We start from the raw sequence: 13,864 nt of genomic DNA, 5'->3' as shown, positions 1-13,864 counted from the left end.
TTTCGTTACTGATTATAAGCTTTGTATACTTGTTCGTTTAAACTAAAAAGAACGCATACACGCTCTAAATAAGGATTTTAGAGCGAAGTGGCATCAAGTAACAAGTGCTCAAACAGGTATAAATAAGAAACTAAGGGGTTAAGTCAATGTTATGTTTCCCTGTAACAACATGTCGATGACGACGACAATGGCGACGACCACCACTAGTTTACAACTACAATTCAAAGCAAAAACAACACAACATTCACATCAACAAGAAACCTAACCAATAATAATCACAAAGGGGCGGCGGCTAACTTATTAAATTCCGCACCTACTCCCTTCATTTCTTCCTCAATTTCCTTGGACAATGCTTCCATAACACCAATCTCTGAATCCAATTTCTTCTTCTTCAACATCACCTGCTTCCTTTTAACCTCCAGTTCCTTTATCTGTCTATCGATCGCTTTAATCTCTTCATCAAGAGGTCTCTTTCGTTTTACACTATGTTCCTCCATTTTCTCAGTGACCCCTTTTGACCGCTCTAGCAATTCGTCCTGTTTGTCCTTGATCAAAAGCAATCGGGTCAACCAATCTCTTATCACCTTAACGTCAAACCCATTGTTTTCGAGTCCCACAAGGGTTTCCAAGATGTCCTCTATTGTACTTCTTGGTTCATCAAATCTCAAACGGCAAGTCTTGTCAACCACGATCGAAAATGTAACCATAGTACCGATGGCTAACCCTTCACGAGCACTTTCTTTCACACCTTCAAACAGTGGACGGAAATGTGGTTTTTGTGGAAGCATCCGGAAGGCTTCCATTGATTCTACGGTTTCCCATAGTGACGTGGTTCTGGCAACTGGTACAAGTTCAGAATTCATGCCATCTGTCGCAAGTGCAAGTCTCTCATCCGCAGTTCCTTCTTGAAATGTAATTGATCGTCATCGATTTGTGAAACTTCAAAAAATTCAAAATTTGGTAAAAAGAGCCTTACCTGGGCCATGAACGGTTGAAGAGTGTTTAGCTTCAAACAATATAGAAATAGGTTGATCATCATTAGTTGCAACGATATCTACATCAAAAACAGTTATGTTGATTATCATTGAATTATTAACCATTAACTTATAAGAAAGTTATTACTGAACCTTGAGCAGGAGACTCGGTGTTTACACTAATTGTCCTCCGTTTTCCTTGTTTTCCTTTCCTTGATGAATACTTTTTCGTCCCTTGGCTCAGTTGACTATCTGTACTTTTATTTGGTAGTTTGTCTTCGCTCAATGGAGCCTTCTGTATCCCCGGTGCCGGTTGCTCCTTTACAGGCCCCTGGTTCTCTTCTTTCTTTTGACCATCTTCCACCACAGAAGGTGCAGACAGAACATCTCCGTTCTGCTTATCAACTGCAATTTTATTAAAAAAAAAATGCTTAGAAGTATGCATTGTTAAATTGGCAAGCACATTTCATGAATCAGTAATTAAAATAAATAAAAGGTTATAAGTTACCTGTGACAGGAGTCGTTGGGCTTAAAGGCCGTAACTTAGGCGGTCTAACCCTCTTTCTTTTTGGAGCAACAGATGCAGTATCCACTTCACTTCCCTTCTAATGAAAACATGAACATTACAACACCCAGTTAATATAAAATTTTAATAAGTACAAAATTATGTTTTTTTTCTCACCTTCTCAGCCACTGTTAATGGCAAAAGTGGAACACTGGGTTGATGTGTGTCACTTTCTGTAACATTTGGGGTCTTTTCAATGGACAGCTTCCGAAGTATATTCCCTTGTGATACTGACATCCCATTACATTGCAAACCCACGACAACAGGAATAATAGAATCTTCGTCGATATCGTCTTCTTCCACAATTTCTTCGGTTATTGATTTGGTGGAGTCGACTTTAGCTGAAATTGTTGGTATCCTAAGCATTTAATATACAAGATTGCTAATTAAGTTTAGAACAAGGATTCCATTAACCACACACCTGTGTCACAAGCTTGCAAGCTCCTAAGCTCGTTGGTTAACTTTCCCCTCTGTCTTGAAGAATCCGTTGTTAGTTTACTACCCTGCAATTGAGAAAAAGTCAGCTTTGCCCTTGAACACTTATTGCTTGTTAAATAAGAAATATATTTGTATAAGACATTCAGCTCACCGCTTTCTTTCCACTAGAAAGATTCTCACTTCTACCGACGGCTTGGTCAGCCATTCCAGTTACTTCAGTGTCAATGCCCTCAGATTTACCAGCAGATGAACCATTTGTTTTTTTACTTGAATCATCATTCATAATTTCATCCTGCGGTTTCTTTGAAGACAGCGCACCATTATCGTTGCTATCAATTTTTTTCTGCCTTGTTCTCTTCATTCTTGACGTTGCAACAGTGGATTGTTTGTCAGTGATAGGTGTTGTCTGCACAATTTGCTCCTCTATCAAGGAAGGAGGTATTCTCCCATCCATGTCACCCTTCACAGAGTTAAGTTTCTATAATTACAACCTCCACCGACACAATTAGTTCAAGTTCAGTCACACAAGGCCCATTTACAATAGCATATAAGTTTACTTGCTCAAATAAGACTAGATTCTTAATCTGTGTATGTGTGTTAACATCTAATTGCATTTAGTATACATTTTCAAGTATATATGATCGATATTGTACCTAAGCTAATATATACACACATGATCTTTAGGAACATTTTAGATCATTCCACATTTTATTCTAGACAACAAAGACGTATTTACTTACTACTTAGTTTACAGTGAGCAACCAAATAGACTGGGAGTCTAGGACAAGTGCAAATAACAAACAAGTAACCCAGTTAACCATATATGTGCATACAACGAGATGAATACCTGAGAAGCATTGAACCAGTTTCCACCTTTCCACTCCATATGTGGCCTTACTCTCGAGTAAACAAATTCTCTTTCCTGTTTCGTATGTTTAAAGAACACATTATACCTATTGTCAGCAAGCTCTTTGGTAACTACTCCACTCCACCATCCAAAATCATAATAAGCATCCACCTTTTCCAACAAAACAAAATTCTTAACTCTCAAATGAGGCGGTGTAGGACGAATATGAAGATAATCTACTGTTGTTTTGTGAAGAATCGCCTCATCACCAGTTCCCGGCTGCTGATACTCAACCAAAAAAGTATTGTTGTCGGTGTTTTTTAATATAGTTGCAGGAAGCCAACAATCACGCAAATTCTCTCTCTCAAAAGACACTTCTACTTTTTTGCCTACAGTGAACAGCAATCCTGCTGTTCCCTTCCGAGAATTTGTCAGAGAAACGAAATCAGAAGCATAATTTTAAAATTAGTATAAACAAACAAACAACAAATAAACTTCAAAGTTCAAATTTTAACAAACCAAGATACAACTGAGAGCACATTATAGATGATAAACCCTAAGCATGATGAATTACTTGCTATATAAGGGCTGTAAACGAAACGAACGTTCGGCAAACTATTTGTGAACCATTCTTTGGGAAGTTCGTTTATGTTCGGTTCGTTTCATGAATAAAAAATTGCATTCGATTAACTAAATGAACGAGCACAAACATAGGTCATGTTCCCTCAATTGTGTCCGTTTACGTTTGTTTATGCTCGTTAATTATAAGTTTTTATTATTTTTCAATGAGTTTTCTAATCTTATCATATAGATTCAAGCAAATTAACTATAAAACAAAAATATATATGAGTATTATGTGATTTATTTATACGTAAACTAAAATATGAATATGAATGTTAAGAAAACACCAACACAAACTTGGTGTCAAACCGAACCGTTGTCACTAACCATTGTCGGTTAGCCAAATCAAATAAAACATTGTTTGTGTTCGTAAACCGTTCACGAACAAGTACACAAATAAATTTTGTTTGCTTAGGTGTTTGTAAACCGTTCGCTTGTCCCATAAAAGCTTAATGAACAAACAAGAGTGAGGCCTTGTTCAGCTAGTTTACAGCCCTAAGTATAATCATTCAAACACTCCAAAGATTTCGACCAATATTTGACTGACTTTAAACCACTTGAACCAATGCTTTGACTGACTACTGATTTGCTGGTCCGATTAGGTTAAATCAAATCCGTAGCATACCAAATTAGCAATTGGTAAGCAATTGCAATTTTTCCAACACTGCAACAAACATACTCCTAAGTACAAATACCACCACACCAAAATCCAATTAAAAGAGAGCAATAAACCCTAAACACCGTGCCTTACTGAATAGTTAAATCCCCAAACATGTAAATGAACCTAACCACAAACTTGGTAGCCAATCAATAACTCTATTTGTGTACGTAAACCGTTCACGAACAGTTCATTTCTTCTATGAACATACACGAACAAGAAATTTTGTTCAGTTAGGAGTTTGTAAACCGTTCAATTGTCCGATACAAGCTTAACAGACTAACATGAACAGGCCTTGCTCGATTCATTTACAGCCCCAAGTATAATCTTTCAAATACTTCAAAGATTTTGACCAATTTCGACAAATGTCAACCGATTTCGACCAACTACCGGTTTATTAGTCCGTTCAGGCAAAATCGAATTGGTAGCACACCGAATTAACAATTAATCTGTAAATAACCGAGATTTTACAACATGGCAACAAATAAACTCCTAAGTTCAAATACTATCACACCAAAATCCAGTTAGAAAGCACATTATACCAAATAAACCCTAAGCACGTTGTCACAGACCAACGCCAAATCAAATAAAACATTGTTTGTGTTCGTAAACCGTTCACGAACAACTTCATTGCCTTAATCAACAAACACGAACAAGAAACGCCATTTGGTCAGGTGCTCGTGAACCATTTGCTTATCCTATAATAAAACCTTAACAAACAAGGTAACGAACAAGAACAAGGCCTTGTTCGGTTCGGTTCGTTAACAGCCCTAAGTATAACTCTCAAATACTTAAAAGATTTTGAACGATAATAAACAAATGCCGACAAATTTTAACCGAAGTTTGACCGACTTGCTGGTCCAATTAGGTAAAATCGAATGAATTTGCAAATAATTGGTAACTAATCGAGATTAAACAACAATCGAACTCAAATATTATCACATTAACATCCAACTAGAGAGCACATCAGACCAAATAACCCTAAGCACGATGCCTCACTTATCGTATACCAAAATCCCCCAAATATGTAAATTAACCTAACCAACAACAAACCGTAACATACATAGAAAATACACATATAGTAACATTTTCAGAGTTCAATCAATTAATAATCAATAATGAATATAAATATAAAGGAACAATAACAAAGCAGCAAATGCATAAACCTGCTTCTGCGGTTGGGACCGTCTTTCAAATACTTCAAAATTTTTTACCAGTTTTAACCGATTCGGACCAGCTTTGCCGATTTTCTGGTCCAATTAGGTAAAATCGAATCGGTAGCACACTGAATTGACAATTAATCGAGATTTTTACAACAATTGAACTCAAATGTTATAAGTACAAATAAACCCTAAGCACGGTACAAAAGCCCCAAATACGTAACTTAACCTAAACAACAACAATAAACCCTAACATACATAGAAAGTACACACATAGTAACATTTGCAGAGTTCAATTAATCAATAACAATAATAATAATAATAAAGCAGCAAATGCATAAACCTGCTTCTGCGGTTGGAACCATCTGCCATTCACCCATCGTCTATGCACTCTCAGCTGCTCACAATTAACCCTAAACTGCTCACAATTAGACCGGTTTTCAAACGTCACAATAAAATTAAACTCGTCGATGACGTCAGTAACGACACCGGTGCACCAGCCGTCGTTGTAAAACGCGTCAACGACGTCGTTTAGGCGGAAGCTAGGGTTATCTGTGGTTGAGAATTGAGGCTTAGGTCTGACGTAAGCAATGTCGGCGTATTCGCGTAAGCGCGTGGAGTAGTTGTTGTTATCGGATGAGAAGAGGTGGTGGTACTCGAGGTAGACGAGCTTGTTGTGGTGGTGGATGACGGTGGCGGTGTAGTAGGTGTGGTCGTCGTCGGAGGTGACTTCAACGTGAGAGCCTTTGGTTAAGAAGGTGTAATCCATGGTGGAATTTGGTGTTCTTCTTCTCCATTTCAGGTTTTAGAAACCCTAATTGGAGTCAAACCAGGTGTGGTGTGTGGGTATGGTAACGGTAATGGTGTGTGTTTTTTCATTTGGGATGGGTGTAATTCGAGCTCGAACCGATAAAAAGCTCCAAACTAGTGGAGTTTTATTCGAGCCTAGCCTGAGCTAGATCTGTGTCACAAGTCGAGTCAGTGTGGTTTCAAGCTCAAGCTCGATTTTAGTTAAATGAGCCTAAAATCGAGCCATGACCTGAGCCGAGCTTGGGATGATTTTGACTCGGTTACAAAAATGAGCCGACTCAACTCAGGTTGTTTCAAATAAAGTTTTTTAGCTAGAGCCAAGCATGAGCTAGAGCTGTGTCACAAGTCGAGTCAAGGTGGTTTCAAGGTCGAGCTCGATTTTAAAGTTAAACGAGCCGGGAGCCATGACCTGAGCCAAGCTTGGGATGATTTTGATTCGGCTACAAAAATGAGCCAACTCAACTCAAGTTGTTTCAAATAAAGTATTTTAGCTAGAGCCTAGCCTGAGCTAGAGCTGTGTCACAAGTCGAGTCAGTGTGGTTTCGAGCTCAAGCACGATTTTAATAAACGAGCCTAAGATCGAGCCATGACTTGAGCTGAGCTTGGGACGATTTTGACTCGGTTACAAAAACGAGCCAACTCAACACAAGTTGTCTCAGATAAAGTTTTTTAACTAGTTTTATTTGGGATGGAAATTGGAGTTGAACCGAATCATGCTAAACTTGGAAAATAACAAAAGGATATGTGCAATTCGAGCTCGGGTTAACAAAAAACTCCAAGCTAGTAGAGTTTTTCTAGCCAAGCCTGAGCCAGAGCTTTTCACGAGTCGTGCCATGATGGTTTCAAGCTTGAACGAGCCTAAGATTGAGCCAACAAGCTGAGGAGGACCCGAGCCGAGCTTTGTCGATTTTGGCTCTGTTACAAAAATGAGCTAGCTCAACTCAAGTTGTTTCAGATAAAGTTTTTTTAACTAGTTTTATTCGAGTTTTTATCGAGTAAGCTACAAGGCCGGGCTTTTTGAACAACCCTAGCCTAGCCTAGCCTAAAATAAAGCTCATTTAGTTATGACAGACGGTATTGTTAGGGTGAAAAGCATTGTGGGGGAAATCAAAACGCTAGGTTAAAAAATAGGTTGGTGGTGTAGATTCAAAGTGTAACAGGCAGTGAAGAAACAAGAACTTTTCAATCAGGGGCTCGTAATTAGGCTTGTAAACAAATCAAACAAACACCAATGGGGAATGGTCGTGTTTGTTCGTTTAACTAAACAAATGACAATTGGCGAATAAGTAAACGAACGATGTTCTCTTTTCGTTTCGTTCGTTAGTATAATATAGTGTTCGTTTTCGTGTATGCCCATTCGTTAATAGTATAAACGTACGGGTTACAAATGTTAAACGAACACAACGATAAATTTGAGGAAAGTTATACAGGTAAAAAAAATCCTAAATCAAACTCAGCGGCACCAACTAAAGCAACAGGGACATGGAAATGTCACTTCATGGTTCTAGTCATCTAAACTCTAAGATATATAATAAAATATCATCACAATAACTATCTTTTTCCATCTATTTCCCTCCACCGGAAAATCACATAGCAAACCGCCTTCAATTTTACTGCTCAAAGAGATCATTTTGAAGGGTCAAGCTACCAGACAGTTTTTCCAACACGTATTCAGGTTAACATAATTTTGGCTACTGGAGGGTCAACGGACCCCTTGACCCTCCTGTAGTTTCGCCCCATGTAACATGGGAAAGACTATTATAGCTTCTTATTGGCTTAGTCGTATGTTTTAATATTAGTCTATAATATTTCTTTGTTTGTGTTTTCAATTTTTTCTTTTTATAACTTTAATATTACAAATTAATTACGACTTTTCATATTTTCATGACATGTGACGTTATTTCTACTGTTATCATCCAAACGTATATTTCATGTATTATTTTTAGACGCCCTTGATGGAGTAAAATGTTCGAGTAAAAGTAAATGCACAATACAATTTCACACATCTAATGCTTTTAAACATAGTCATTACCTCACATGACTACAAAGGTTACATTCTTAAGTCCATAAATTTCAAACAAAGTAATAGATCATGAAATGGCATCCTCAAAGTTGTATTTGTGCATCAAACTTTTAAGATACATAACTAGGACACTTATCTATACTAATTCACAATATTAACTTATCACATAATTCCAAGACTATATTAAATGTTTAATAAATATTATAATTAGCAATAAATTTACAATAAACTTGTACCTTACAATTAGATAGGGTCATAAGTGAAATCATTTTCAACCATGTAAGTTCATTCAAAAACAATTATTAAAATTAAAGTCAAAAATAAATGTCTTGCTATTTATATTTCTTAAAAGAGCTTAAATGCTTAATTCCACATAAATTGATTTAGCATCCAACACACTTCAAATTCTAACATCCAACCATACATTTGCCTAAAGGTTTTACAACACCAAGTGTTGTGACCAGTAACTTGATTGTATTTACATTACATTGCCTCATAACTTGCATTTGGCCACTTCAAGATCAAAGAAACCACCCAAGCCCTGTCTGCAATCTCCATGCTTCCGTGACCTCAAATTTGAACCGGATTAACTTTTCACATGGCGATGAAGCAACAAGATAGTCGATCAATACGGGTTTCCATTTTCTTGATGACCAATAGCTGTCAGAATCAATCCCATAAGTATCCTTATCAGAATAAGAAAATTATAACAGATCATACACATTAAAAGTACGGAGTACCTGCCATATTAACTATCTGTAGCCTTCAACTTTCGAGGCCTTTTGTTCGACTGAGCCGGTGAAGATGGAGCTTCTCTTCCCGGTCCCTTTAAACACCCAAAAAAAATCATCATTAACAATTGTTGACCATGAACAAATAATACCAATAATAAAATAATGAGATATAAACAAAGTTGCAGGAAGCATATGATCATACCTTGCGTTTTTGGTCCCTTTTGCCAACTCTTTCTGTTGATATTGCTGAAAAAAAAATGAACAATAAAACAAAACGAAAAGGTTAAACATGTAAAAAAATATGAAACCACAAGTAAAAGTCCAATCAAGCTAATTACCTCGAAAGCTTACTGAGTCAGGGACGAATGTACGGTCCTGATCAATGACACAGTGCAAACCATGTCAGATCACATTGAAAGAAACCATTTCGAAACATACAATATAAACAGAAATAATTGCATAAAAGTACAACAAAAACAGTTCACCTTTGGTGTGTCTGGTGTTTCAGTGTATGAAACTTCACGGTAAGATGAACCTTCTTCCTTAGTTTGCAACTGAAAAAGAATAACACAGGAAGAACTAATTTATTAAGTCACATATATGATAATCAGACTAAATAAAAAATGAACATAAAACAGAACAGTACCAGTTTCTGAAGATTTAAAAGAGTCAGAATCTCTTTTCGCAATTCCAGATGCTCTGCACAAACAGCTTTGGTAGGTACTTTTGGTTTCAAATTCACCTGTACAAAATTGGTAAAATCATAAATTACCGTGAGTAAGATACTTAAGAAACAATAAGAATATAAAATCTTTCATCCACGAATGTATAGAAAAAAATAAGAAACCTTAAGTTCTTGTAAGAATTGTTCAACACGTTTAATAGTTCGCAATCCTGCTGATGAGCTGGCGGCTTGTACCATTTGATCCAGTGCATATGTTCTCAAGTACACCTTAAGCTGCATACACGTTCAACCAGTAACAAAAAATCAATTTCCTCAAACAAGATTATATGTGTATGTGTATATGTATACATGTGTGTGTCTATGTAAGAATAATATCATACCGTGCGGAGAGAGGCTGCTGCAGCAGCAGCATTTTCTGCTATTGACATCAAAGGTGCAACACCTGAAGTAGCCTGAATATTAGAAGGTGATGCGGTTTCAGCAGCAGCAGCAGCTTTTTCCATGCGTTCGGGACTAGCATTTGATGTGTCTGCCAGCTCAGCATCCTGAGCAGCCTGAAAAACAAAACATGACGCACGTGACAAGTGCCATCTTTACACACATGTGTAGAAAGGAATCCAGCATTAAACTTGCCTTTGCAGCCATACGAGTCTCCATTATTTTCTTAGCTTCAGAAAGAACCTGAAAGCAAAAAAGTTAAAAAATAAAGAATTAGCTTCTATATAAATATATTTAAAGCACCTTGATTATTTGACGCAGAAAATGCATACCTCAGCATCTTTACGCTCTTGATGCTTTGTCTGAGAGAGAACCATGGACAACGCACGCTTACGGTCTACCTCTTGAGAGATGTTGTATGGATCCTACATAAAACAAGTAAATAAATCTGTAAAAGAATGCCAAATAACCGCATAACAAATTTATAAAAAATTAAGGAAAACAAAATATAGAAAATCAGAAGTGTATATGTTGTTACCTTAACAAGAGGGTGACCAGAAACATCAGCAGGAGATGGAGCCCTTGCAATTAATATCGTCCGAGAAACTGCAATTGAATGGATGCAAGAAAAACAAAGAGAAACTAGTCATTTGTGGGTTTTCATAATGGAAGTGGTGTCATGACATTAGAAAATACCACTATAGTAGCGGTTCTTAAGTTCCTCCACTGATCGAGATGTTGAAAATCTATCAGCAATTACAACGAACCGGAGATCAAAACGTTCACATAACTCGAAGAGTTCATCCGTCTCTTCTTTGGTCCATTCCTGGCAAAGAAGTATAACTGTATAAGCTTGCTAACAACAGAAATTTGACCAATGTTGACTCGTCTAGTCCTTTTTAAAATTAACAAATATATGTTATAAAAAAATTGAAATTTGATGATTTATTATAGGGCAAAAACTGCCGGTTAGCTAAAATACATAACTTGGCACTCATAGGATCTGTCAAATGCTTCTCATACTCCTCATCTGTGTACTTGATCACATCAACAGACTGCAACATTTCAAGTCAAAGTCAACATGGCATCTAATCTATATACATAAAAACAAATATACATACATATATACACTGAACTCAATGGCTGATAAGTTAAAGAACTTTCTTGTATATGTAACTGTTATGAATAAAAAGAAGGCAAGTACCTTGTTGTACTTTGCAAATGAATAATCTCCCGTTGGCGGAGTTCCATTTACAACTCTAACCTACAAGCGCCTGCCATTAAAACATACTACAAAACACATACAGCTAACAACCAAACTTGTACATAAAAAAAAACATAATATGATAACAATATACCCAATGGTAAAGCTTCAAGTCATCCTTCCGAGCAGAACTTGTGAACGAAAGCCATTCCCAGGTTATCTAAAAAATCATCAAGTCAAATGCATAGCATATATAAGAGACTAGTGTAAACTTACAGTTACAAAACAGTACACACTAATTAAGCAACTTTAAAAAACATCACATAGAAGTTACAACTGTGGGCCTGTAAACAAAGTGATCGTTCAGCATGTTCGTGAACCGTTCAACAGGAAGTTCGTTTATGTTTGTTAATTTAATAAACAAATGAACACGAAAAGATTCTTTCTGTTCATTTAATTAAACAAGCAAACATGAATACATCTTTCGGTCATATACATTCGTGAATGTGAATGACTGAATGTTCATTCAAATATTTGTTAATTTAATAAACAAATGAACACGAACAAATTCTTTCTGCTCACTTAATTAAACAAACAAACATGAATACATCTTTCGTTCATATACGTTCGTGAATGTGCGTGACTGAATGTTCATTCATATATGTTCGCTTATTTATGTTCATGAACTGTTCGTTTAGAATGTTAACGAACGAACATAAATAAACACGAACATGCTCATTTTCTTAACGAAAAACATAAATGATACAAAAATTCATTCGCTTAATTGCTCGTGTTCAGTAAATTTAAACAAACGAACACGATAATGATGTCGTTCGTTCATTTACGCTTGTGGACGTTCTCGATGTTTGCATTCCGTTCATTCATTTACGTCCGTGAATGTTCGTTTATGTTTGGTCATATATGTTACGTCCGTTTATTCTCGTTTGCTTAATAATCATTTAACTATGTAACTTCATGATTTTTAAAAATAATCAAGCATCTATTAAACTTCAATCGGTGTCCATCTATGTTCATTACATTTTGTTCACTTATGTTCGTTTATATTCTTTCGTGTTCAATTTCCTAACGGACAAACATAAAGGACACAAAAATTCAGTTAAACAAACGAACACGAGCATGCCTACACCCTGATAACCTAACCTAACCTTCTCATTTTCAGTTTTCTGACGCTTCTTCAGCTGATTAACATCGAGTGAAGGCATAAGAGGCGGTGGCACACCACCTGTAAGCGCATAAACCTGCAATTAAAAGAGATTTCAAACAAATTGTATAATAATAATAATAACAGTACAAACCTCACGCGAGATTCCATCAGGTTTCCGTTGAGAGTCCTTCTGCGGTCTCGATTTCTTCTCCGGTGGTATCGGTAGTGAGTTTTTTGGGAGCCCTAAAATGTCCTTTGCGTCCATTATTATTATACCTAGGGTTTTAATTAATCTCACTGAAGAAGACGAGTGAATGTGATCTGGAAGTGAAGGATTGAGAAATTAGGGTTTGCAGGTTACAGATTCAACTGAGCGCGATGCTTTCAATGTATCCGGGGACTTGTTTCTTCGAGCTAGGGTTCGGTTTGTTAATTAATTAAAACGAGCTAACTTGAGCTCGTGTAGTGCCTTAAATGTGACCTATGTTTTTATGACTGGCTCGGACAGCGAACTGGATGGGCAACCGGTTCACTGATTCAACCGGTCGGACCGACCGAACAATTTTTCTTAAAATATGACGGTTTGGACCAAGAGAGTTTTTTTCAACAAAAATATATCTTTTTCAATAGTAAACCGGTTGAACCGGTCCGGTTTTCCGGTTAGGACAGGTTGGTTTTTTTAAACCGAACGAACTGTATAGAACCGACCCAGTCGATGGACTGAATTCCGGTCGGACCGGTTTGACCGGCAGGTCTGGTCCGATCTTAACAACACTGACTATGACATGACACGCTTTTATCAGGACTATTGAACCCTGAAGAAGGCTTGTTTTAAATAAATGTGAAATGTTAGCATTGATATGTTTAATTAAGTGGGCCAGACGATACGTTAAACAGAGTAACGTAAATAACTCCACGACGTAATTAACGCAATTAATATTAGTAATTTTTAGCAAGTCAATGACAAGAATTAAAGAGAAGTATCTTTAAACGCACTTGTGTGCGTGACTCGCTCAGCACAGTTAACACATCATAATAAAGAGGAAGGTTTATGTACATCTTAATCTTAACATAAGAACGTAGGAAATAATACCAATTTATAAAAAAAAATGAGAACGTAAGAAGCAATACCAACTACAATACCAATTTACGTAAACAATTATTTACAATAACAAAGAAAAAAACATAAAAATTACAACAAAATAATCAAAATCAATAACAAAATAATAACAGCAAATACCTATAACAATAAAAGAAAAAACCTAATAATAACAACAAAATATAAATTAGTAAATACTTATAACGCCTTTTAATGAAAAATTAGCAAATATGAACAAAAAATAACAGCACACACCTATAAAAATAAACATAATAATAAAAGCAAATTGGTTCTTACTATGTTCATGTTAATAATAAAATGTATTTGATCCTGTTTCTCATAATAAATACTTGACATAATACAACCCATAAAATCCTTAAAGAACAACTTAAAGGAAAATCCATAAAACTACGTTATTTGGATAAACGGAACGTAAACACGTA

At 36.3% G+C, this 13,864-nt stretch overlaps 2 protein-coding genes across 2 annotated transcripts; both read right to left on the bottom strand.

Annotated features, from left to right (window-relative positions):
* Positions 1-253: 253 nt before the first annotated feature.
* Positions 254-6,032, bottom strand: LOC143634784 (DUF724 domain-containing protein 7-like). The gene is made up of 9 exons (XM_077102778.1): positions 5,607-6,032; positions 2,825-3,241; positions 2,129-2,437; positions 1,961-2,042; positions 1,657-1,880; positions 1,483-1,579; positions 1,128-1,379; positions 977-1,054; positions 254-904 (listed from the first exon to the last, which is right to left on the bottom strand). The coding sequence occupies exons 1-9, from the start codon at positions 6,030-6,032 to the stop codon at positions 276-278; spliced, it is 2,514 nt and encodes an 837-aa protein (XP_076958893.1). The 3' UTR covers positions 254-275.
* Positions 6,033-8,836: 2,804 nt separating this feature from the next.
* LOC143634810 (SWR1-complex protein 4-like) lies at positions 8,837-12,697 on the bottom strand. Its single transcript, XM_077102798.1, has 16 exons — positions 12,474-12,697; positions 12,324-12,416; positions 11,312-11,377; positions 11,158-11,217; positions 10,948-11,008; positions 10,650-10,796; positions 10,492-10,559; positions 10,286-10,378; positions 10,149-10,196; positions 9,896-10,069; positions 9,678-9,788; positions 9,477-9,572; positions 9,316-9,384; positions 9,169-9,229; positions 9,033-9,076; positions 8,837-8,922 (listed from the first exon to the last, which is right to left on the bottom strand). The coding sequence occupies exons 1-16, from the start codon at positions 12,585-12,587 to the stop codon at positions 8,845-8,847; spliced, it is 1,383 nt and encodes a 460-aa protein (XP_076958913.1). The 5' UTR covers positions 12,588-12,697; the 3' UTR covers positions 8,837-8,844.
* Between the last annotated feature and the right edge of the window lie 1,167 nt (positions 12,698-13,864).

Source organism: Bidens hawaiensis, unplaced genomic scaffold, assembly GCF_021521415.1.
Source record: "Bidens hawaiensis isolate Kalapana, Puna unplaced genomic scaffold, B.hawaiensis_p1.1 tig00007248_1, whole genome shotgun sequence".
Taxonomy (NCBI): Eukaryota; Viridiplantae; Streptophyta; class Magnoliopsida; order Asterales; family Asteraceae; genus Bidens; species Bidens hawaiensis.
The sequence above is the reverse complement of the archived record's forward strand: the minus strand, read 5'-3'. Positions and strand labels throughout refer to the sequence as shown.